The sequence below is a fragment of the Antechinus flavipes genome, chromosome 4, assembly GCF_016432865.1.
Source record: "Antechinus flavipes isolate AdamAnt ecotype Samford, QLD, Australia chromosome 4, AdamAnt_v2, whole genome shotgun sequence".
Classification (NCBI taxonomy): Eukaryota; Metazoa; Chordata; class Mammalia; order Dasyuromorphia; family Dasyuridae; genus Antechinus; species Antechinus flavipes.
The window spans coordinates 277,191,730-277,218,187 of NC_067401.1; the positions used below are offsets into that span (position 1 = coordinate 277,191,730).

Sequence of the window (26,458 nt, forward strand, 5' to 3'; positions counted from 1 at the left end):
TCTTTGTATTAGTTCTACCCACCCTGTGAGTACTTGACTTGTGCAAATTCTGTGTAAAAGTGTGCCTGCATCAAAGGAACTATATTACTGCATGAAAAAAGCAGAATCAAAAGAAGGCAAAGAAAATGAGCTACACAAATTTCAGAGACATTTCTATCCCAAATGTCCTAAAGGACTGCTGTGGCCAATCTGTGGTAGAGCTTTTGGAATTCGAAATGGACTGATCAGCTACAGCTAAACACACTTTGTGCCCTGACCCCAACATTCTAATATCATTAGTATTCTTTGAAAATGAAAGATGAACAATGTGCGTACATATCCATAGATATGTACATACATGTATGTTGTATGTATTGTATGTATCATTGCATATATTGGTTGTAAAAAAATGGGAGATGCTGGCATTGGACTGTCCAGCCTGTTGTGCCCACATCAGAGTACCCTGTGCTCTATGAGCAAAACAGAATTGTAATGATTCAAAGGAAAGAGGAGATGCACAAATTTAGTCATCTCCACTCCAAATGTTCATAAGGACTATCTATCTGTGCTCAACCTGTAACAGAGATTTCTAAGTTTGTATTGGTCTGATCCAACAGAGTCAGGCACATTATACCTTGACCTTAATATAGTGATACCATTTTGGTCCTCTTGGAGAATGAAGTACAGTAGCCACAGCAGTCTCCCATTATTTTATTCATTTGTACATACATAAATACTTTACCTGCATATATCATGAAACAAGCATTTAGAACATATTGGCAAGATAAACTTTGAAGAGGTAATTATATGTTTTTAAAAAGCAAAAGAAAACATCTTCTCCCAAACTATTTTTGTGGCATTGTAAGGTTTACTTGCATAGTGTAAGGTTACATATAAAATTGGCATGTATAAAAATCTTAATTGGATATGGAAGAAAGATGATACACTATAGCTATTGCTAGAGTTGAATGGAGATGTGGTGAGTTATATGTAAAGCATCTTTTACTGGTTGCATTTGCAAATAACATATCAGGAATCAAAATTGACCATATATAATGATCTCTGTAATAATTGAGAAAGCAAAAACTTTCTATTTTTATTGCAAGTAGGTAAAGCAAACTTAAATATGCTCATTTGACTATGTGTGTGTGTGTGTATGCTACATGTAAAAGTTGATATTGGAAAGATCTTTTATACTGCAAATCTATTGATGGTAATGCAATTTCAAGAGAAACTTTCAATATATAAGTAATTCAATTTTAAAAGAAAATTGTATAAAAGGTTACAGAGTTCAATTGATGTATGAACTGAATAGAATCCTACAAATTACTAGTTAAAATATGACCCTTCATGCAATTTGTTTTATTTTTTATTAAATCTTTTTATTTACTAAACATATGCGTGGGTAATTTTTAACATTAAGTTTTGCAAAACCTTCTATTCCAAATTATCCCCTCCTTCCCCTCACCCTCTCCCCTAGATAGCAAGTAGTTCAATGCATGTTAAATACATTAAAATATATGTTAAACCCAATATATATATGCATATTTATACACTTATCTTGCTGCACAAGGAAAATCAGATCAAGAAGGAAAAAGAAACAGAGAAAACAAAATGCAAGCAAACAACAGAAAGAGTGAGAATGCTATGTTGTCTTCCACTCTCAGTTCCCACTGTTCTCTCTCTGGGTGTAGATGGCTCTCTTCATCACTGAACAATTGGAACTAGTTTGAATCATCTCATTGTTGAAGAGAGCCACGGCCATAAGAATTTCTCATCATATAGTCTTATTGTTGCCATGTACAATGATCAGGTTCTGCTCATTTCATTTAGCATCAGTTCATGTAGGTCTCTCCAGACCTCTCTGAAATCATCCTGCTGGTCATTTCTTACAGAATAATAATATTCCATAACATTCATATACCAGAAGTTATTCAGACATTCTCCAATTGATGAACATCCATTCAGTTTCCAGTTTCTAGCCACTACAAAAAGGGCTGCCATAAACATTTTTGCACATGTGGGTCCCTTTTCCTCCTTTGAGATCTCTTTGGGATATAAGCCGAGTAGAAACACTCCTGGGTCAAAGGGTCCTTCATGCAATTTGTATATGCTGTGTGCTTCACCAGATAATTGCTTATAACAAGAAATATAAGAAGCTAGAGATGACTTTTAAAATTTAGGAGAATAATCAACTTTATCTTAAAAACACACAGACCATTAAAAAGAAATGCTTTTTATAAAATTTATGGAGATTTAGGTGCAGAGGTCAGAGTAATTCTGTTATTTTGAAACCTACTGTCTCATGATAAAATACTCAAAAAGGTGTTTAGGATAAAAGAAGAAACTGTCATTTTCTTAGTGATAATGAAGATGAAGCAAATACATTTATAATAAAATTCCCTTCTGAAATGCATATTTAGTGAACATATTTAAAAAACTGAATTTTCTAAATCAATGCAACACCAGATTTGTTCTCTTATCGATAAAGTGATAGCATTTATATAAAAAATGAGATCCATAGATAAATTAATACAATTATGTGTATATATTTCCCAGTTGAAAATACCTGCTAGCAAATAAAATAAAAGAAAGGACATATTAATCATTTTACCATATTTTAAAAGCAATTTTCACTTTCTTTTAATGTAAATATGAATAGATAAGGACTTTAGATGCTATAAGTATGACTTTTGATTTTTGACAGTCCATATCAAGAAGAAAGGTAAATATATTTATTTTGTAGTAGTATACCAAAAAAAAAAAACCTAAAAATAAAAAACAAACTTCATTTTAATTGTGAATAAAGAATTCTCAATATCATGTAAATAAATTTCATTACTTTTTGAAACACCTAATTTGTCAAAAATGAAATTTATTTTTGGATTTTATATGAAGAAAAATATTAATTTAGACCAATGGCTGCAAAAGAATTGAGAGGCATTATGATCAGTGATATATTTTGAGAAATTACTAAAAATACAAGAAAATGGAATATACAAGAAATATGGAAATTATTCATTGAAAAAACCTAATAAGTATTATGTGCAGAACATAATGGAGGATTGGAGATACAGATAATGAAAAAAAATAGAGAAAGCAACTTCTGCCCAACAAGAGCATACATTCTAATTGGGGAAGGCAACACAGAAGGATGATCTCTTTGATTCTGAAAGTTGCAGGGATAGTGAATATGACTATAGGACAGGAAATTGATATATACCCTCTAGGAACAATAGCAAGTTTATTTCCATGGTTCTCAAATTAGAAATGGGTATGTGCCAAGCTAAGAGATGATTGTGGCAAAGAGTAGATACTAAAGATAAGGGAGTTGAAATCATCCCAGTTTTACCTGCACAACTTTTGCTAAATATTACAGATTATAACTGCCTTAAGATATTTTATCAGGTTCAGAAGATAGAAAGATTAGGAGGTGATATAATCAATAATAAACATTTATTAAGCATATATATATGTGTGTGTGTGTGTGTGTGTGTGTGTGTAGTCCTGTGCTAAAGATACAAAGCAAGTCAAAAGGCAATTTCTTTTCTCAAGGAGCCTAAGTTCTAATAGGGGATTACATTAATGAGGAGATAACATGTAAATAATAACATATAAATCACATGTATATATATGAGATATATCTGTGTGAATATAGGATATTAAGTAGAAGGAAGGCTTATATTTCTAAATTATGTATGTGTAGAATACCATATTCTCAGTGCCCCATTTACATTTAGATTCCAAATAGATATTTTAATCTGGATTTCCCTATTAAAATTATAAATGCAGAAATATAAATTATAAATGCAGAAATTAGCACAATGAAATTAGAACATCCTGCTGGGGGGAAAAAAGTGTCATGACTATCAGCATGCACAGCATCTTACCAAGCACATAAATGAAAATGGAATAAATAACTGCTCCAAAACCCACTTTAAAGGATTAAGTGAGTGAGAGAAGTGTTCATTCACAGCTCTCAAACAAGAAAGAAAGAATTGAAAGGAGGGTGTGGTTAAGCACTCCTTCTGGAAGAGCATTAAGTGGTATTGTGGAAAATTTCTTGCAAAAGGTGGGATTTTAGCTTTAGTTTGGAGGATACAAGAGAAGCCAGGAAATAGATGGAAAGGGAAAGATTCCAGGCATAGGGAACATTCAGTGAAAATTCTATTGGGTAGAGAGGGAATATCTTTTGTGAGGAACAATAAGGAGGCCAATATCACTGGCTTACAGAGTATGACTAAGGGAATAAAGTAGAAAAAGACTGGAAGGTGTCAGGTTATGAAGGGCTTTAAAAGATTTTATATTTGATCCTGGAGATAATAGGAGCCAGAGGAATCCATGCAGTGAAGGTCAGTGGTGTGGTGTAGTCAAATCTGTTTTAAAATTAAGCAGCTAAGTGGAGAATGGATTGCAGTAGAGAAAGAATTGAAATGAAAAGACTAACCAATAGGCTACTGAAGTCCAGGTGTGAGATGCGGCTCTGCGTTCGGTAGGTGACATAAGAGAAAAGGGGATGCTTAACAGGGACATTATGAACGCTGAAATGACAGGACTTAGAAACTTATAGGATACAGAATAGAGGGAAAGATTTTGAGCCTAGGTGACTGAAGATGATGATGTTCTTAAAAGTAATAGGAAAGTTAGGAAGAGGGAAGAGCTTGAGGGGAAAGATCATATCTCTTTTAAACATATTGGTTTTAAAATGTTCATGGGACATGAAATCAAGATGTCCAGTAAATAATTGGAAGTGCTAGGCTGGAGGTCAAGAGAGAGGTTATGTCTGGATAAAGCTGAGAATTATTAGTATAGAAGTTATAAGTGAATTCATGGGAGCTGATGAAATGATTTCATATTTTGGATTGCATTCATCACATTATATTGTATTCATCTTCACTTATTTGTATCTTCTCTCTATCTCAGAAAGTAAGATTTTTCAAGAAAACTATTAGACCCAGAGCCCTATGACAATGTCTTCTTTATAGTCAGAACTTAATACTTAGTGATTTGAATTAAAGAATATGGTGATAGTCATGCTGATTGAGAGAATACTATGTATCATAGGACAGATTTTTAAGGAATATAAATATTATTAAGGAATATAAAATTAATTAATTAATTAAAAGTTTTTAGATACTTTACACAGTAATATGTGATACATGCAGTAAGATTTTGCATTAAAAATTACAATATTAAAATCTTCAAATCCTGAAGATTGATTCTTTAATTTCTCATTTTTTCCTTTGAAGGTAATATTTTTTTTTGCAAACAGAGCATTGAAATGTAATTAGAAATGAATTTTTTGAATTTTTCATTCCCTAAGAATCATGTACACTTTTCCAAATTAGTGTCAAATTTTAAATTATTGGACACGTGTCTATATTTATATAAGCAGGGAATTGTAATTTTCCCTTTTGTTTTGTCAGTGGTATGAATTTTATATTAATCATTTCTATGTCAAATTTTAGTTATTCAGCAAAATCTGTATATACACATTTACTTGGGTCATGGGTAAACACTTAAAAAAAAAAAAACCTTTAAAATGTTATGCAACACTTTCCTTTAATTGTTCTGCCTCAGTTCCCCCTGGTTGGGAACTCCCCCCCCCCCTTCCTGACCATTAGAAATGGTATAAATTAGGGTTGAGAGCTCTGACCATTAGCATCCCAGAAGAGCAGATGGCTCATCTCAGATACCTAGCTGGTACCCTTTATCTCTACTTGCAGACTTCCAGTCTTTAGCTTGACTACCTACTTCATTCCCAACTTATAGGGATTTATGATCCTTCCTGTCAGAACTGGATTTATGGTCCTTTCTGGAAATTCCCACTTATCAATGCTCTTACATCCTGCCTCCCCCAGCCTTTATTTCCCTGATAGCTGGAATCTATAGGAATCCTTGGATTCCTGAATGCTTTCAGACTCAAGTCTCATTCAGTCTGCTGGGGTCAAGATGGATCCTGTTTTGGCCCCAGAAAATCTCTCTCAAATAAAATATTAAAAACCCTCTAATCTTTATCTTGTCTCAGTTTCTCCAGCATTACAATATGTGTGTGTCATAATCATAATAATCATAGCAGTAGTAATTATAAGCCTGACAAAATAATATTTTGATTATCTATAATAGATAATTTTGGCAATGTATGCTTATCATTTATAAATATAATTATAAATCAAATGTCAATTTTTAGGGGAATATGTTAGCATTCAGTAGAATAACATAAAGAATATTTAATAGGTACTAAAATATGTATTTATTTCCTTTGTATTATTAAAGTTGATCATTCATTTTTTTCTTATTATCAGGTGGTATTTTTGAGTATGTGGAATCTGGCCCAATGGGAGCTGAGGAATTAGCCTTCAGATTTGCTGTGAACACAATCAACAGAAATAGAACTTTATTGCCCAATACTACCCTCACCTATGATACACAAAAGATAAACCTCTATGATAGCTTTGAAGCATCCAAGAAAGGTAATTTGGCATTCCTTTTTTTTTTTAAACTTTTATGTTTTTCTAGAGCTAAAGTCTATAATTTTGGCTAACAATTTTCTTAATTCCAGTTTGTTGGTAACTAGTTAAAAATAGTCTATATTCCTATATATAGACTATTTTTATCTTTATTAAAAATCTCTTTGCATGATAAAGAATGACAATATTTTAATTCAAGCACTATTTAAGTGATGTGGATTGATAAACTTCTGAAGCCAAATTCATTTAAGGCCAAAAGGAATATTTCTTATGGCTGCATAATTTACTTAACCAAAACCAAAACTAAAGTGGGACTAAACCTGAAAACACGGAACTCTTTCTCAAAACAATTTATTGAAATAATCAAATTAACTGTGTTATAATTAAAGTTATACTTCCCATTTGATTAATAATATGTTTATTAAAATGTTCTTTTTAACTTTATCTTCTTCCCCCCCACCCCACCCCAAGCCTCGAAAAATACCAAAATCTAAATTATGTGTACTGGCTAACTCTTTCAAAAGCTCATGAATTCTTTTTCAACTGTCAAATACATTATAAATGTAAGCTATTATATCCTCAAATCTGTGCTTATAGTTTTTTCCAAAACCAATTATATTGCAACTATGATCTTAATTTATCTGTTTGATTTCCCGTCAAGCATCTCTTGTTCCAAGTGATTTTATAAAGTTGAGAAAACTAAAAATTCTGTATTATCCCTGAAACTTTGAGGGGAATCTTAAAAAAAAAAAAACCCTCAAACAGACCTCAAGCATATTATCTTTCATGTCCAATTTAAAAAAAATGTTTTTTCTTTCTATTAATAGAAATGGACACTGGTGAATTAATTAACATGGTACAATGAAAGTTAGGAATATGAAAGAAGTAAGATACATTTTAGTGATGAGTATAGAATATTTTATGCCTGCATTATTTATGTATGTTGTGAAAAAAGCTTTTTGTCAAATATAAAAGACTCTATAATTCATTATTATTATAATGCTCCACTAAATTTTTTTTCCAAAATCATACTGGGATATGGTTATAACTTTGGGTTTGTAAAGGTTGTGTCAGTAGAGTATAAGATATAATAATATAAGATATTATTCTGCTGGACGGATTTTGAGTGCAAGACAAGTGATGGATCATCATATCTAATGTCCAAGGAGGATTAGCTACTTAGATTCAGGGAGCTTTATCTTGATTTTAGCTACAGAGTGATTTTGGAAAAGCAACTGTCAAAGGCTGTGATCTTCATTAGTGGAAGGAGTATTTACCCCAATAAAATAATAGATTACTGAAGTATTGAAGTAAATAGTATCATTGCATTTGAATTTCATGTTTTAAGGCTTTATTTTGTGAAAAGAGAAAAAAAGGACATTGTGAGTATGATGGAGAAGATAGAAAGATTGCTTTCAACTTAAAGTGACCTGGGTTCAAGTCCCATCCCTAATATATACCAATTATATATACCAAATCATTCTTAGAACTCTAGATAACTATTCGAGATCTTCACATGCAACTTGTTTTGATAGAGGGAGTTTCCTCAGGTGAGAATTTCCTTAATTAATGAAATCACAGGTCTAGTTCCTTTTCAAATCCCTAATCCTATTTAATCTGTACATCTAAACATAAAAGAATAGAAAGGAGTTCACATTTTTAACTACTTAATTAAAAGAATGACATTTTAATAGATCTTTGAAATTTGCAAAGTGATTTGCATTCATTGTGTTATTCTAATCTTATGACAAATGATATAGGTCAATATGAGGTATGTGGTATAGAAAGCTATTACAGATATTATTATCCTCAATTTAGAAAGGATAAAACTGCTTCAGAGAGGCTGTGTCTTTTTCACAGCTGAGTATCAAAGGGGAAATTTGAATATAGTTCCTGCTGACTATCCACTGTGCTGCAAAAATACTGAGTCATGAATCTGAGTTTCAATATTGCTATTTCATTAAGTAACTATCTAGACTTTACTTTCTATTGACAAGTATTAAAAACTAATAAACTCTTCCACAGGACATGGGCTATTGGAATGTTGCTTAGTTCAAAATGATTTATGTAGATTTTGCCTTTTTTGGAATGCTACTTTTAAGACATTTCATAAGTTAGTGATGGAATAGAATCAAAGATACTTCAGTAGCATTCTTAAATGAAAGTATGTATTGCTATTTATATATTCTTGTGTTGATCCAGGCAATCTATTCAAACTATGCTTATTAGCATTAATGGGAGTTGTATAAAGGCTCCATGTTCCTCAAGGTGAAAAATATGTCCTTTTATTTGCAACCAGCTACTGTTTATCAAAGCCTACATTTTGTCTGCCCTCAGAGTTCATTTTACACATTTCAAAACCACTTTTGTGTGATGGAAGGTTTGGAGGGCTACAACCAGAAGTTAAAGGTTATATTGAAATTATTATATTTGTCCTCATAGCTGCAATTATCAGGCTTACACAGGAAGGCTGCAAAATTTGACTAGTGACATAGTTCATAATTATCTCCATTAGGGAAATGTAAATGTAAAACATGCTTAGACCAATTAATCCTAGAAAATACTGAGAGTGAGTAGAGATGAAAAATTAATGAATCTTTTAAAATATTTTCCTTTCAATATCAACCTCAAAGCAAGCCAGAATATTATCAAATAGAAAATGATGCTATCCTAGAAATACTTAAGGAAACTAAAGGTACAGATGATAAATACATCAGATTTTCGAAGTATTAGACATTTGAAACCTTTTTCAAGAATTCAAAATTCACTAGTAATAAAAATATGGCATGAATTTAGTCTGATAATAAGTAAAATCTCAATCCTGATTTTAAGAGGGAAAAGATCATTAATTAAGTCTCATCCCATGGATCTCATGCCGATTAGAGATGTGTGGATTGGGGATTAATATAGAGAAGGATAGTATAGGAATCAAGTGTAGCATTGTGTCTGAAATGTATGGGTACTCCATAAAAACAAATGGACTAAATATGAAGAGTTTGTAAAACAATCCAAAAATTGCATTAAATATCTTCATTCATTAATACAAACAAATTATGCTATATTTTAAAGACGAATAACTCCAAGGTTTTTAATGTTATTTTTTGACTCTAAATATCTTTTCTAATGATATAATGAATCATTTCATTCATTAAATAAACCTTTGAATACCTAAAAATTTAGCTTCTTAACTGAAATATTCTTCTGCTAACTTCTTAGGGAAATTTTTGTCAACATGCTGATTTATAATATTTTTAGCCTTTCTTGGTTTTCATTTTGTTAAAAACCTGGTGAACACCATTTATTTTTAACTCGACTAAGTGAAAGGCTAGTTTTTAGTCTGTTTAAGCTTTTCATTTATACCAAAAAATTAATAAGTATTTTTTAACAATAGCATTTATTAAGTACTTACTCTGTTCTAGCCAGTGTGGTAGGTACTGAAGAGCCAAAGACAAAAAAAAGCAATTTCTGTTTCTTCCTGAGCTTAGAGTGAGTACATTGAATGTACCTTCTTGTACATAAGAATTAATGATTCTGGAATCTAAAGTTTTATGGACTCACTGAGTATACATTATACTTTTTTTAAATTGGAGAATTGTCTTCTTCTACTTTCTCCTTAGTCTTTCTCCATCTTCTTCTATTTGCCTTTATATGGTTTCACATTATCCTTAGATGTGTGTTTGAATTCAATTTAACATTTCAAACAAACATAAATTCCCAGCAATATGTGGAAAATTAATGTACCCAAAACCCAGAGCAATTGGAACATTCTTGCTAAAGATTGCTAGTATAGCAAAATCACTCACTTTAGGGTCTAATATTTGGATTGACAGTCCACATAGCCTTAAGATCATTGGGCAGTTGTCACTATTCAACCACTGCCCCCTGCCCTATGGTTGAAACTGTATATCTATTGATGCTCACATGTATCTAATGGAAAGTATATCTATCTATCTGTATGTCTATCTATTTATTTATCTCTATCTATTTACCTACATATATTATATACATACACATGTATGTCTATGTATACATATATACAGCATAATATATTGCATTAATTCAAAATAAACATATAGACTAGAAAATTATAAATAAATATTTGATGAAAATGTAAAATTCTTACTGGGTAATACTGAATTGGGATGTTTTTGAACTCACTTCTTTTTCTCTCCTTTGTCTTCTTTCAAAGTGACTTGCAGAGGATTTAGTTGCAGGTGTCTGGCTGTATTAAATCCTCATATACAAGACAAACAATAACAATGAAAAAGTAGAAACAAAATTTTCAATTAAAATGATATTTAAAAATTATTATAAGCAGAATACTGCAGAATTTTGCCTTTTGGCTCATGGGACTAATGCTATATCTGCTGGCACATTGGCTTCTCTCCTCTCATCATTGACAGACTTCTATCTTCTCTTCAGCCTGTGATCAGCTGTCTCTCGGGGTAGCAGCCATCTTTGGGCCTTCACACAGTTCATCAGCCAATGCAGTGCAATCCATCTGCAATGCCCTGGGGGTTCCCCACATACAGACCCGATGGAAGCACCAAGTGTCAGACAACAAGGATTCCTTCTATGTCAGTCTATATCCCGACTTCTCTTCACTAAGCCGTGCCATTTTGGACCTGGTGCAATTTTTCAAGTGGAAAACAGTCACAGTTGTATATGATGACAGCACTGGTAAGTTTAAATTTTTTTTTTTTGTGGATATGTTTTTTACTTATGGACTTTTTAATGTAAAGTTTTATTCAGTTTGCAATTTGTAGCATTGGTCTTTTGGTAAACCATATTAAATGAAATCCTCCTGATAACGCAAAGAACTTAGTAAAGGATCAAGAAAACATGTTTGTGTCATTTAACACAAATCATAGAGTCATACAATTGGTTTTATGCTTAAAGGGTTCTTTGAAAGCCGTATTTTAAATATGTAAAACAACAACATTAATATTCTGGGGGTACACAAGATACTCAAGATCATATTTTGATTATTTTTCTAGTTCTGGGTTACACATTTTAAGTAGGACATTGATAAGCAAGAGAATCCAAAGGAGTATGGCCATTATGTTTAAAGGAGCTAAGGAATATACTATGTATGGATTGTTTGAATGAGTGACAGATGCTTAATTTGTTGAATAGGGTTGAAGGCAAAACTTGGACTATGGATAGACACTGAAGAAAAGTGGATTTAGGTATGACTTAAGGGGAAAGAAAATTTTAACACATTAAGAGTTGCTATAAGTGGAATGAGATGCTTTAGGAGGAGGTCTTCAGGTGAAGACTGGATGACCACTTGGATATGTTGTTAATGGAGATTGTTTTTAGGATCAGGTTGGAGGTGCCTTCCAACTCCAAGATTCTGTAATACATATTTTGGAAAGTTTGATGTCAATGTTTTTTCTTAGAGATGTATTTATTTTTATTAAGAGAAGATTTCTAAAGTGAAAGTATATGACTGGCTGTCATTGGGCCACCACATCTCGCCACATTCTTACTCTGGTATATCCTTAACAGTTGGACTCTTCATATGCAAATAATGTGAAGGAAAAAAGTGGTGTGTCCTGTTTTCTAAAGCCCCCAAGCTGGGGTGACAAAATGTACTGTTGCTTTCTAGAGCCCCCAACCTGGGGTGATTAAATATACCTTGCTAGTGGAGAAGTGATGAAACCTGACCTCCTTCTAAAATTAAGGAAGAAAAGCCCGGGTAAGACTTTTTAGTCAGGGTAATTGAATGGGCCAACACATTAAAGGGCTGAGCTAGGAGATTAATGAGAGACTTAAATGCCTGTTCTGACTACAATCCTCCATTTGAAAGTTTGTCTCCATGATATCTCACAAGATCAATACCTGCTACAACTATCCAGAGGTGATAGTGCTGCTTGCATTCCTCAGTGTGTGGCCCATTGTGTGTGTGTGGGGGAATAAAAACAAAAAATGGGGAATTGTTGAGGGACAGGTCAATTCTCCGAAAGCCTCCACAGCTGTGGATCATAATATCTGAAGGAGTTGTAGCACAGCCTTTGCTGACATGGGTGTTGCAGACTGGGAATGAGATGAACTGAAGGCAGAGGGAAGAGGAGAGAGGTCAGACACTGAAAAGACCTCTCAGGCAGAGAGATCAGAGAACAGCAACGGCCTCTCAGTCTAGTTGTATCATCCTTTCACAAGAGGAGATCCATTCTGAGTTGGATCTCCAGCAGCCACTGTCAGGTGGCTCCCATGTATTCCAGCAGCTCTCCCATGTATTCCAACAAAACAGAATAACACATTTTGGTAAAATATCTATGTAAAAGACTCAATTCTTATTGATATCATTTTAAAGTTCCATAATAGTCAGTCTACCAAAAGGCCTTCTGTTGTATATTATAAATTGAAGACCTAAATGAATTTTCTCTCAATATGTGCTAAGTAATTTAGTCTCTGCCTTTTTGTAGCAATATTCAATCTATTGTTTTATATTTGATTTGGAAGGCTATTCTGAGATACAAATAGTTAGTTAAAAATTCACGCTTAGTCATTCAAAGTCATTGAAACATCTGAATAGGATATTGAATAATAATAAATTAATGATGAATTTGACTTGATTTAAAGTACTCATTTGGTTATCAATATGGTGGGATAGTTCTATGTTTATCTTTTTTTTTTTTTTAAATTTGCCCACAGAATACTAGAGAATGGCAGTAACAATGGGAATTTCACATATTACAGTTATAAAAAATAACTTAACCTGTAAAATGGAAGATCAGAAAGAATAGTCCCTGAAATTCCTTTTCTACTTTCAACATAAATTACTATGGTGCCTACTATGTTAATATGGGAACACTGATATAAAATGTAACATATATGTGATTTTACAGAAACTGACTTATTTGCAAAAAACCTGACTTAAAAAAACTAATAAATGGACTCTCTTCATGAGAAAATGGTTTTATTTAAGATTTTAAAACAATGTAGTAATGTAAGAAAAATTTATTGAGTTAAAAACAACAAATAAATTACTGGTTATTCTAAGTGTTTTAAAATAATTTTAGAAAGTTAAAATGTCTAAATTTGGGGACCTTTTGAAAGTTCATTTAAAAGTTACAGATTTAAAGCTAGAATGAATCTCAGAGTCCAGATGGTCCAATTCTATCATCTTTCAAAGTAAACTGAGATCCAGAGATCATAAATGATTTGTGCAATGTCACACAGAATGTGAGTGGCAAAGCTTATGCTCTTAGTACTATATGTAGTTTGTTGTATTCTTAAATTTTTCTTTACAGTTTGACAAGTCCTTTCTGCCTATTTACAGATGAAAAGTCCATTTATAAATAAGTTTTATTTTTTCATATGAGCCTTAACATAAACATACCTACATACTATTTTGCATAGGACTTATTTTTTTCTGTTTTAATTTGATTTATGCAAGTGTGAATAAATAAATTCAAATTTAGAAATGTATATTAAGTATCTACTTTGTGCTAGACACGAGGCTTATAAAACTGAAATAAAACAGTTCTTTCCTGCTATTGGAGGACAAGTAAACCATGACCATAAGGGAGATTTTTGTTGTTCAGTCATTTTGACAAGGGGGACCCCGAAACTCTTCTTCTAAAACTCCTTCAAGAAAGTCTCCTTGAATCCTGGCCTCTGTAAAAAACCCTTCGAAGGAAAACAGGATAAACAGCTTCATTCTGTTATCCTGAGAGATGGCACCATCCCCACTGATAACACTCACTACTGGTTAAGCTCTCAATAGAGAAAAAGATTAGTCCACAAACACTCATTCACTTCCAAGATTATCTATTCTAATTCCAGCTCAAGCTACACCAAGCCCTCATCAAGAGCAACCTCCCAGCTTATAGCCAAGGTCTCAATTATAAAATGAGCCAACTTAGGTTTCAGTCCTTGCAGAGGACCTAACATGCTATGCCAAGGAACCTCTCTGGCATAGCACTAATCCTCTGCCCACTGAAATATTCTCTTTCAGCATTACTCTCTCTTTATTTTTCTCACCTATTTCCCTAACAAGATTTTATATTTCTCTGTCGAGATTTCTCTGCTAGAAACTTTACTTCTCTGTCAGGACCTTGCCACCAAGGAATTCAGTCTTTCTCTTCATGAATAGCAAAGGCTGACTTCCCAATGCCAATAATAAATTTCTTTTACCAGTTTAGTTTTTTGGGTTCGTAAATTCTTTTATGAAGGACCTCTGTGCTGCCAGAAGGGGGTTACTACAACTCCCTACTCTGCGCTGAATCTTAGGGGAATTTAGGGGAGCCAAACCTTTTCATTTGGTTCCCTGAACCCCGAACCTGCCACTAACCTCATCATTTAACTCCTTGACCATCAGGAACCCCAACTTCATCAATTTCAGTTATGTTCTACTCTTTGTGACCCCATTTGGAGTTTTCATGACAGATTACTGGAGTAATTTGCTATTTTTTTCTTCACTTCATTTTATAGATGAGGAACTGTGGGAAACAGGGTTAAGTGACTTGTCCAAGATCACACTATGTGTCAAAGCTCAGATTTGAATTCAGGAAGAAAATTTAATGACTCCAGTCTCAGGACTCCATCCACTTCACTTCCAAATCTAATTTAAAAAAAAAAAAAAAAAAACATGTTCGAATTAACAACCATTTTGTGGTGGGGAGAATATATATAAAATGGAAAGTGTCCTGGTCTAAATCTGAATCTTTCCAAACATTTTAAGTTATATTTGTATAAGGTTTTTCCCCCTGGTTTAGTTAATATAGATCTTTTGGAAAACAAAAGACCCTAGTTACTTAAAATCTTTTTTTAATGTCAATTTAAAAGAACATCTTAGACACCTCTAGCTGTAACCATTCCTTGAAAACTGCTCTTAGAAAAAAGAAGCTTGCTAAAATCCTATTTACAAGTGGATTGTAATTTGGTGTATCCAATTGTGCATATTTTCAGCATTTTTTGTAATTAACTAATTGCTTGATAGTAACTAATAGCATATACATTTGGTTAATTGAACCCACAATTGCCCTCTTTTAATTAAAGTAGTCCATTTTAATTTAAGGCCAATTATAAGTAATCAGCTGGGCTTGAAGTGTTTACATATAGTTTTGAGGCTAGGACAGGAAGCAGAAACACTTTAAAATGTGAGTCAAAATGTATCTATCTGCTCTAAGATTTCCTATTTTCCTCCCATCCTCTCTTTCTTTACCATTCTTTCCCCTTCCCTTCCCTCTTTCTCATTAAGGAAATGTGGCCTTCTAGTTAGAGTACGGGCTGTGCAAATGAGTACCTAGGGCTTGGTTTACTCACCTGGAAAATATAAGGACTAGATGACAAAGTTCCCTTATGTTTCTAAATCTATATTAGTTTAGTTTCTAAATCTATCAGTTACCTTAATTACCTCTAATCAAAATAAATGGGTAAATGGAATAGCAGTTTGTCTTTGAATTGAAGTAGACAATTGGACTCAGTGGGAGAAGACAACTACAACCATGGGAATAAAGGGTGATATTTTTGTTCTTGTTCACTTATTTCAGTCATGTCCCAATCCTTGTGATGCCATTTGAGGTTTTCTTGGCAGAGATTACTGGAGTAGTTTGCCGTTTTCTTCCTCAGCTCATTTTATAGAAGAGAAACTGAGGCAAATAGGGTTAAAAAGGATTGCCCAGAATCACATTGTGTGTCTGAAGCCAAATTTGAGCTCAGGAAAATATTTTTCTGACTCCAATTCTAGGACTCTCTCCACTACATACCTAGATGATTTTTTTTAAACCATGTATTAAACTTGATGACTATTATGATCAAGAATCTAAATGAATTCTAGACTATATGTTTTAGGCTGATGCTAACACCTTGATAAGCTATTGTACTTATATTTTCCCTATCTCCTTTCAAAAGCAATTCATTGTGTATTCTACTCATCCCATTTTACATTCTAATTTATTTTGTTGAGTTTTCCAGTTTGTTGCTTGATAATTATCTATCTATAAGGATTTTCTTTTGTCAACAAAAATCACGTCATTCTACATAGATGTAATGAAATTATATGTTATAATGTTGGAGCTAGACAAGCCATGAAAAATGATATGAACAGGATATGGTCGTTTTTATAATCATTAGCATTTGTTGTGGTCTTGGATGAATGCTTTTGAGCATCGTAAAAGCCTGTTAGATCTCTGAATGATGTCCAAAAAAGAAAAGAATTGGCTTCAGAAACAAAATCATGTTTCTGTCAATCACTGAATAGCATAGGACTTATTTTAAATTTGAACTAGAAATAAATTAGAAATGTGTTATCTTGCAAACAGTCTCAATTCTGAGTTGTAAGCATTTTCTTATAAATCACTACACTTCAGCTTTGTTTATAGATCAAGCACTTCCTTATAAACCAGGGATGTTTTTAAATTGTTTTTATTTATTTCTAAAAAGTTTTATAATATTAGAATAGAATATAGTATAAAGTAATTTTAGTGGCATTAATTAAATGATTACACTTTTAAACTTTTGGGGGGACTATCCCTAATATGTATAATTGTTTTCTTTTTGACCTTTGTTATAGCCTCATCTCTACATTAATGTATTTATTATAGCATATAGTTGACCTTAGTTTCTAGAAGATTTTTTCAGCAGAATGTATGCTATAAAGGGAAAGTTTTGAATAGGCACCCAGCATAGTGCCTGTTGTTTGAGGTCCAATGTGGAAGAGCTCATCTACAGAAGGAAGAATACCAGTAGTTATTTTGTTTAATTTCTATAAACCATGAAAACAGTATATTAAAGTTTACGATTTATGTTGGTATATGTTGTACCCTACACTGATGAAAACAGTAATTATTTAAGATAATAAACTATCTAGATTTGCCCATAGATAAATCAATGGCATTACTTTGACAATTCAGGGGAATCCATTCTGAATTACTCCAGGATAGTGATCCTATACCATCATTTTGCTTTGATTGTGAGTAATCAGATCTACACTGTGGTCTTGCAAAAGGAATAAGACTAATAAAGGAAAGTATGCTTTAAATGCCAAATGATGGAGAGGTAAGAATTTAATATATTTCATTTTAAAAGGTCTTTCATACTGATTTCTTTAGTGGAATAGAAAAGTGAGGCAAAGTCAGGGATCTAGAAATTATTAGAAGTTCAATGTTGATATGGATCAAAACGGTCAGATTTAAATCTTATTAACTTAGAGGTCATTTAGTCTCTCCCTTTATTTTTTTAGATGAGGAGAATCCTAGAGAAGTTAAGTGATTTATTTATAGTCAAACATCTAGTAGAGATCAGAGCCAAAGTTCAAATATATATCCTTGGATTCCAAATCTTGTAGTTATTCCATTGTACTAGATTACTGCCATAGTAGTGGGAATTAATTGGGGATGGAAACTGGTAGATATATTACCTATACTCTGGTAGTTTATCACCAAATTCAGTTGCTAGCAAATTCTTGAAATGATCCTACATTGTATTTATAACTTTAATATTTGGGTTATTTAATCTAAATAATTTGCCTAATTAATTAGGAAATGGTGAAAATCAGGAAGGTTGTACAATGATGACAGCATGAGAGACACATTTCACAGATTCAAAAAAATCTCAGAGTTGGAAGGGCCTACATGACATTTGTTCAGCTCATAGATGAATGACAACCCCCTTTTCATCATCCCTCACAAATGGTCATCCAAGCTTTGTCTAAAGACATAAAGTAAAGAGGAAACTACTTCTATAAACAAAACATTCCACGTTTACCCATTTATAATTATTCACAAAATTTTCTTCATAGGAACCTACATTTATAATTTCTATACATAGGCCGAAATGAGTATTATGCTTCATGTTATGCAATGATTTTTTTCTTTACAAAAGTTTTAATTATGATAACCTTATATCAAAGAAGTCTTAGGGAGAAAGCTAAATTGATAGATGAATTAATAACTAATAAAGAAATACCAAGCATTTGAACTGACATTATGAAATTTAGTAGCTTGATAGGGGGAAAACATAGGGAAAAAAATGAAAGCAGTGTTTACTTTCAAAATAGTCAACTGGAAATGACTTTTCATTAAATGTCAATAAATGAATTTTAAAGATTGAATATAGACAAGTTACTAAGTGATCCATTTGAGTTGGTATCAGACTGTACAATGTCAAATGATGGTAAGCATTGATTTTCTTTTTTGAGAGGGTTAAATTTAGACTAAAATACATTTTTAAATTCACATTATGGCTTTTTAACAAAGGATATTCAGTCAAGAATACCTATTTTTGAAAATATTATTTCTCAGTATTATGAGATATAGAATCAGATAATTTTGATCTTATTTCAGGGGGTGGGGGAAATTTAGATCCAGGATGATTATATGTTATACTTTCTAAGTACAGTGTTTCAAGTGCTGTGTTCTGTAATTCCAAGTGCAAATACAATTAGCAATTATGTGTTAAACCTAATTATTTGCAGATAGTTGATTACATAGTTTGGTATATTAGTGTTCCAAGAAGGTTTCAGCATCACTGGTGCAGTAATGCCTGAATATAGTTTCTTGAGCAAATTAAGCAGACTTAGGAAATTAGTTGCAATGTTATTTCAGGTGTGCTAATTACATAGTAGAGAATCTTTATCAATGTAAATATATATATATGTGTGTGTGTGTGTGTGTACATATGTATATATACATATGTACATATATAGATATATACATATGTACATATATATGTTAATTGTGTTTTAAAAACATTATATGAATTTAAATATATCTTCAGAAATGTACTAGATGTCTGACCCTGGGCAAGTCATTTAATCTTTGCTTCAGTTACTTCATCTGCACAATGGAGATAATATAGCAATTGTCCCCCCTTCTGCCCCCCAGAATTATAAGGATAACAAAATAATATTTGTAAGGCATTTTGTAAAGCTTCAAGTGCTATATAAATATAAAATATATATTATAAATATTATGTTATAAATATATTGCTATATAAATATTATTTGTAACAACAAGAACAAAAAAGTTAAATTATTTAAAATATTTGCTTATATTAAGGTAAATATAAAATTCCAGACCAACAGAAATAGAGACTGAATCCCTCTAGGGAGCAAATACCAAAAAGGGAAGGAAATAGAATAAACCTATATATAGCACTTACTACAAGCCAGATATTAAGTGCTTTTACAAATATTGTCTCATTTGATCATCACAACAACCCTTCAAGGGATCACACTTAGTGAATGTTTGAGGTTTACTTTGAACTTCTCTTCCTGACTTCAGGCTCTGTGTTCTACACTACCTAGTTACCTCAAAAATGTCAACTCAAGTTAGATTAAGGAATGATAGAACAGCATTGTTGGTCCAGCCTTAGCTTTTCTAATTCTATTGCCCTATCAGAGTAATTCTGTCTTGTGGTCAACAATGTCAGGGTCCATTAGAGAGGAAAAGAATTTTTTTAAAATGTGAGAAATAATTTAGCAAATAGCCTTCCTAAACTCATTGGAGAGCTATAAGTATAATTGTTTCCACAGATACTCTTTATCTTGTAATCGAAGTGTCCATGCCCTCATTTCCCTACCCTATCCCTCAATTTCCTGGTCTGTAAGCGCTCCTGGTGTATGTGTGTGTGGGGATATGTGTGAAAAGCGGGGAATTGGAGGCAGGTGTGTGTGGGCAGAGGTAGGGGGGATTAGCCTCTATGCCCCCCTAAGATTTCTTCTTATTCTACCTTCTGCACATTTTGGGTTTCCTGGGGGAGGGATGCATGGGTGGGCATAGTCTTGAATTATACAAGATGCAAAAGTGCTACATACTTAGAAAAAAGGAAGCTCTAAACTTATTAATTAAAAATGCCAAGTTCTTCAAGTATATATATTATATATGTGTGTGTATGTATATGGATATGTGTATATATATATATGCATATGTATATATGTATGTATGCCTCTATAATGCATTATATGTATGTTCTTTTATTTCTATATACACATATATACATATACATATATACATATACAGATGTTGAGGTTGAAGTCTAGCACCAAATGATGGGGTTTGGCACCAAAGGATGAAGTTTGGGTAGCAATTCCTAGTTCAAAATATGAAGCAGAAGAATCAAGGCACATGTGAAGAATTTACAATGGCTATCTCATTGCCAAAAGGTAGTTTTATATGAGAAATGGTTACAAGCAAAATGAAGAAGTAAAGTAGACATCAGGAGTGGTTAGTATGAGATTGATTTGGGAAAGCATATAATTAGCAAGAAAAGAGGATTCAATAGTTACCAATAGAAAAAAACAAGTTCTTGTGGAACTCATAATTAGCCAGGAAAAAGGGAATATGCCATGAGATGGGAGTATACATTTACTGGCAGACTAAATTCACAGAGAAGTTTAGCACTCTACAAGAGTTAGTTACTTATAACAAGAAAAAAAAAAAAAAAACACCATGAGCCATGGGAAGAGAGGGAAGACACCATGAGGTAGAAGAACTATGTGGCAGGATAACTCCAATAACAATTAATGAAAAAAAATACAAAGAATGGTGGTCTAGCAGTGCCAGACCTAAAACTATATTATAAAGTAGCAGAATCATTTGGTACTGGCTAAGAAATGAGTGATATATCAGTGGAATGGATTAGATATACATGACAAAATAATCAAGGTCTATAGCATTCTAGTATTTGATAAATCCCCAAACTCCAACTTCAGGAATAAGAACTCACTATTTGACAAAATTGCTGGGAAAACTGGAAAATAATGTCAGAAACTAGGCATAGACTTAGATCTCACATCCCATACCAAAATAAGGTCAAAATTGATACATGATTTGGGCATAAACCAATACCAGAAACAAATTAGGAGAACAAGAATTTACTTATCAGATCTATGGAGAAAGGAGGAATTTATGACCAAATAAGAACTAGAGAACATTATGAAAGGCAAAGTGGACAACTTTAATTACATTAAATTAAAAATGTTTTGCACAAACAAAACCAACAGAAACAAGATTAAAAATAAAGTACAAAACTGGGAAAAAATTTTTACAGCCAGTATTTCTGATAAAGGTTTCATTTCTAAAATATATAAAGAACTATGTCAAATTTATAAGAATACAGGTCATTTACCAATTGATAAATGGTCAAAGGATATGACCAGACAATTTTCAAATGATGAAATTTAAGCTATTTATAGTTATGTGATAACCCCAATAAGGAATCAGCAAAGATGATAACAGACCATGGGCAGATTAATAGAGGAAATTTAACCTATGGAGTTTGACATCATAACTTGACATTCTAATTGAATAGGTGAGGTTTCCAAGCAATTCCCTTCCCTGCTTGCCTCAGGGAGAATTTATTGTTTGAGGTTTTTAGGACCAAACGGTTGAAGTTGGCAATAAATATTGGGGTTCAGATGAATTCAGAATGTCCATTCTCTGGAGAAGAGATTACAGACAAAAGGAAAAGATACAATGGACACTAGGAATGGGAAATATGAAATAGTATTGGGTGAGCATATAACAATTAACAGTTGGAAAGATCATTTCCCTAGTGGAACTTACTCCATGAGATTAGAATATACCCTTAACTGATAGGCTAAATTCTAAAAGGTATTTAGCATCCTAAAAGGGGAGGGGAAAGGGGAAAGACACCAGGAGGTAGAGTGCCATGACTAGTTGTAACCCAAAGGGGGTTCAACAAAGATGGTGTGAGCCATGGACACATTTATAGGGGAAATTTAACCTCAGGGATTTTACATAACTTGGATTTCTGATTGAACATAGTAAGGTGGGGACACCCATGACCTCTACAGAGATTAAATTGATCCCCATTAGTGACCTTCCTGGTTTGCTTCAGAAAGTAATTCCATCATTACTTCACTCTTTCTCTGTCAATCCCACCTAATTACTCTGGACATCATCAGTATTATAGTCTTATCAGTATCTGCAGCTTTCTCTGTCAACCCTACTTAGTTACCTCATCACATTATATACATTGTCTATCTATCTATTCCACACACATAGAAAATAGTTAAATTTATTATTTATAAAAGCATATCTTTTTTAATGAGATTAATCTTTTGGGACAAAATAAAATATAAAGTTTTTCTCTTGAGGAGTAATTTAAGACTTTTAAGTGTTGGTAAAATACATTAGCATTTCTCTTACTATATTTTCAACTATTTCTCCATTTTTTTGAGTTTTAGAAATAAAGATTTGGAATGATAGGAGGCTGTATAGAAACCACTGTGTTTTAGATAATGGCTATATTTGTGTTACTTTAGTGATTTTGTGAATAAATTGTGAAGTTATTTAGAAATTTAGGGATAACTTAGACTAGTTTAAAATAAACAAGAAGGAGTTTTTTAAAAAAGTATTTTAACTTCCATCTGTTCTAAAGACATTTAACTTATCTGCTTACCATTCACCTTTACTTTTTATTTTTTATTTACTTTTTTTTTTTTTTTGCTCAGGCAATTGGGGTTAAATGACTTACTCAGGGTCACACAGCTAGGAGATGTTAGGTATCTGAGACCAGATTTGAACTCAGGTCCTCCTGACTTCAGGGTTGGTGCTCTGTCCACTGTGCCACCTCACTGCTCCATCACTTGGCTGCCCCTTATCCTTACTTTTGAGTGCATGATTAATTTTTTTCATCTTTCTGAAAATTGAAAATAATATACAATATTCATAACAGTTTCATTATTTGTAGACATCTCTTCCTCCTAAAAATAGGATTAGAATTTTCTGGGGAAATTTCCTAGTAGAATGATAACCATAAAGATGGTTGAGAAAATTATAGGTCAAAGTTATTTCTTCCAGCTTGGTTTTGCTAATCCTATTTTATGTCTAAATTCTATCAATTTGCTGAAGCTTACTGCTTTCTGAAGGATTATAATTCTTTACCATCTATCTGATCAATGAAAAAAGCCTAAATATATTGGAGAAAAAACAGTATTGTTTTAGGAAAAGGTTCCACGCAAAAGTACTTGTCTTGGGACTTTTCTCTGATAATCATTTTGTAATTTCCTTGTAAAGGTTGGAGATTTTGGGGCAGCTTGGTGGCATAGTGGATAGAGCACTAGCCCCGAAGTCAGGAGGATCTGAGTTCAAATCTGATCTCAGACACTTAACACTTCCGGGTTGTGTGATGCTGGCCAAGTCACTTAACCCCAATTGTCTCAGCAAAAATAAATAAATAAATAATAAAATAAAAATAAAGATTTTGAGCATTTTAACCTGTTCTCATTAAATGTTGTATAATCTTTCTTAGTTGTTATACCTATCTAACTTAGTAGACATATTGATCATAAATCTCACTCACAATGTATCACATGACTCTGTCCTCTTGACATTTAACAAGACATAGTACTTAAAGTGCTATGCCACAGTTTCTTTGAATTGTTCTATCTCAGTTTCCCTGAATTATAATACCTCAGCTTCCCTGCATTAATTTCCCTGCATTATATATCTCAATTTCCCTGACTTAGTAGGCTATGTCCCTCCCTCTTTTCCTGACCATTAGTACTGATATAAATTAGGCCTGGGAGCCCTGACCATTAGCATTCCACAAGAGCAGATGGCTCATCTCAGATATCTAGCTGCACCTTCTATCTCTCTTTCCAGATTTCCTGTTTCTAGCTTGATTACCTTCTTCACTCCCAATTCAACAGAATTTATAGTCCTCACTCCTAACCTGTCAGAACTGAATTTATCATCCAATGACCAATGCTCTAACCCTCCTCCCGCTCCCCCCGCCTTTGTTTCTCCTGATCACTGAAGTCGTATAAAAAATCCCTGGAATTCTTTACTCATTGCTGGATTCTTTGACATGCGAGCCCAATCCAGTCAATTAATCTAAGCTCTCCAATAAAACATCAAAACTCTCTGATCTCTATCTTGACTCAGTTTCTCCAGCATTACATTTTGGAGGCCCCAGCGAGATATGAGACCTGAGTGTAGGATTCGAGGTTAGAGACCTATAGGTTTCCACCTGAAGCCTTGGGGCAACTGAGATCTGGGCTCTTTGTTGGAGACACTAGCCATTCTGGTTTGTTTCAGAAGTCCTGTGAAGAGCAGCTTTCAGCCACAGCAAGGCTCATTGTGGATACCTCCATTTGACTACAGGAGAGTAAGTCTAGGTGTCATAAGACACAACTGATTCTCTTTCTGTCTGTTTAATTGATAGCATTTCGGGTCCCCAGAGAAAACAAGGCGCCAATGGGTGTAAATAATCTGGGAGGTACTTAGTGGGACGCCATTGAAGTGCCATCTGTTCTAAGTGTCTCTTAAGACACGTCTCCTCTGAATATGTCTTTGGACAATAAATCTGGGTGTTTTTAAAGCACCATCTGGTTCTGGTGCCAGGTGGTACAACTCTGGGTGTCCTAGAACACAATTCTGGGTATTTTTTTACATCTGGGTGCTCTCTGTGAAGGTAGAGAATACATCAAACTGGAGTTTGGAACCTATAAAAAGGCTCCATTTGAATTTCTGAGAGGGAAAAGATAGTCATCCTAAAAACTCCCCTCACAGCATTCTTGAGATAGCAGGAGCTTGCCCCTAGTTTGTATGTTAAATGTTTGTCTATTTTGTTGATTTAAGAAACTTTGTTAAGTTTTAAGAACTGTGATTGAGAAAATTGGCAATTGGTCATAAAAGAGACAGAAAAAGTTCGGCTGTGCTGTCAGAAAAATCAGTTTTTAAAGAAATGTGCTAGAAGAAATTCTCCCCTAGTGGTATAAGGCTATCTGTCAACTCAGCCACTTTATCATGGGGAATTCCTCTTCAAATGCAGGAACTCCACTTGATTACTTTCTTAATCATTTCTCTGAACATTTAAACATCATGATTATGGAGTATCATGGAGAAAGGATAAACTGAAACTGTTTTGCCGAAAGGAGTGGCCTTCCTTTCAGGTAGGATGGCCACCACTGGCCATATGATAGGGGCATAGTGCAATCCATGCACCAAATAGTAACTGGTGAACCTGGCCATCCAAATCAGTATCCCCAATATTGATATCTGGCTGCAAATTGTTTCTTACCTTCCTTCCTGGCTGAGGGCTGTCATGAAAAATGGTATTCTCATTCTGGTCACCCAGTCCATGGAGGCAGAAAAGAAAGACTGTAGAAGAAAGTCCTACAGGACTCTTCTGAAAATCCCTTAGATAATCTTCCTCCTCAGTATCTGCGTTCACACCTGTATCCACCCTTGCCTGGAAATGCCCCACCCCCACTTGAATTACTGCCTGAAGGACTCAAACCTCTTGAATCTCACTTTTCAGCACCAGTCCTCTTGTTAGCTTCCCTTCCTCTAGCCTTCCATCTCTTGACCTCCTCTTCTCCTCCTCCCTGCAAACAGGGGCTTCATAAAGCCAGCATGAATGTACTGGCACCAGCCCCATTTCCTCCTGTCTCCCCTGTTTCTCTTGTGCTGTTCCCCACTCCTCCTTCCCCTTTATCTCCTCTGTCTCCCTCCCCTTTTTGTACCCCAGGTGGAGTTTCATACAGTGCTTTGGGATCTGTCCAGCCACACCCAGTTCTCCCAAAACCTGTTCTGCCTCTAAGAGAAATGATGGGCTCAGAGGGGGGGCTCCTTTCTAGTCTATATTCTCTTTTCTACGAATGATATATATAACTGGAAAAGTCAAAATCCTCATTTTTCTGAGAAACCACAAGCTTTGATTAGCTTTCTTGAATCTATTTTTCATACCCACTAACCCATGTGGGATGACTGTCAGCAACTTCTCACCACCCTCTTCACTATTGAGGAGAGACATAAGATTAAAAGGGAGTCTAGGAAAGTGTACTTGGACCTGGTGGGGGATCAACAGAATAATCGGGTAGAAGCTAGCTTTTCCTCTGAGAAGCCACCCTGGGACCCTAAGTCCCATTATGGTCATACTGCCCTTTCTGCTTATCATAGATACCTTTTCCAGGGTCTTAAAGCTGCAGCCAGGAAACCTATTAACATGACAAAGATTTCTGAAGTTGTTCAGGGTCTGGAAGAATCCCCTGCTGCATTTCTAGAATGTTTATATGAGGCTTAATG

At 33.7% G+C, this 26,458-nt stretch overlaps 1 protein-coding gene across 2 annotated transcripts in view; it reads left to right on the forward strand.

The window, feature by feature from the left end:
• GRIK2 (glutamate ionotropic receptor kainate type subunit 2) overlaps positions 1-26,458 on the forward strand; it is an 822,997-nt gene that overhangs the window by 263,099 nt on the left and 533,440 nt on the right. For both annotated transcript variants that reach the window (XM_051997449.1, XM_051997450.1), the window contains 2 exons: positions 6,285-6,452; positions 10,872-11,129. In XM_051997449.1, coding sequence (XP_051853409.1) covers positions 6,285-6,452; positions 10,872-11,129 — 426 coding nt within the window. The remainder of the gene's footprint in view (positions 1-6,284; positions 6,453-10,871; positions 11,130-26,458) is intronic.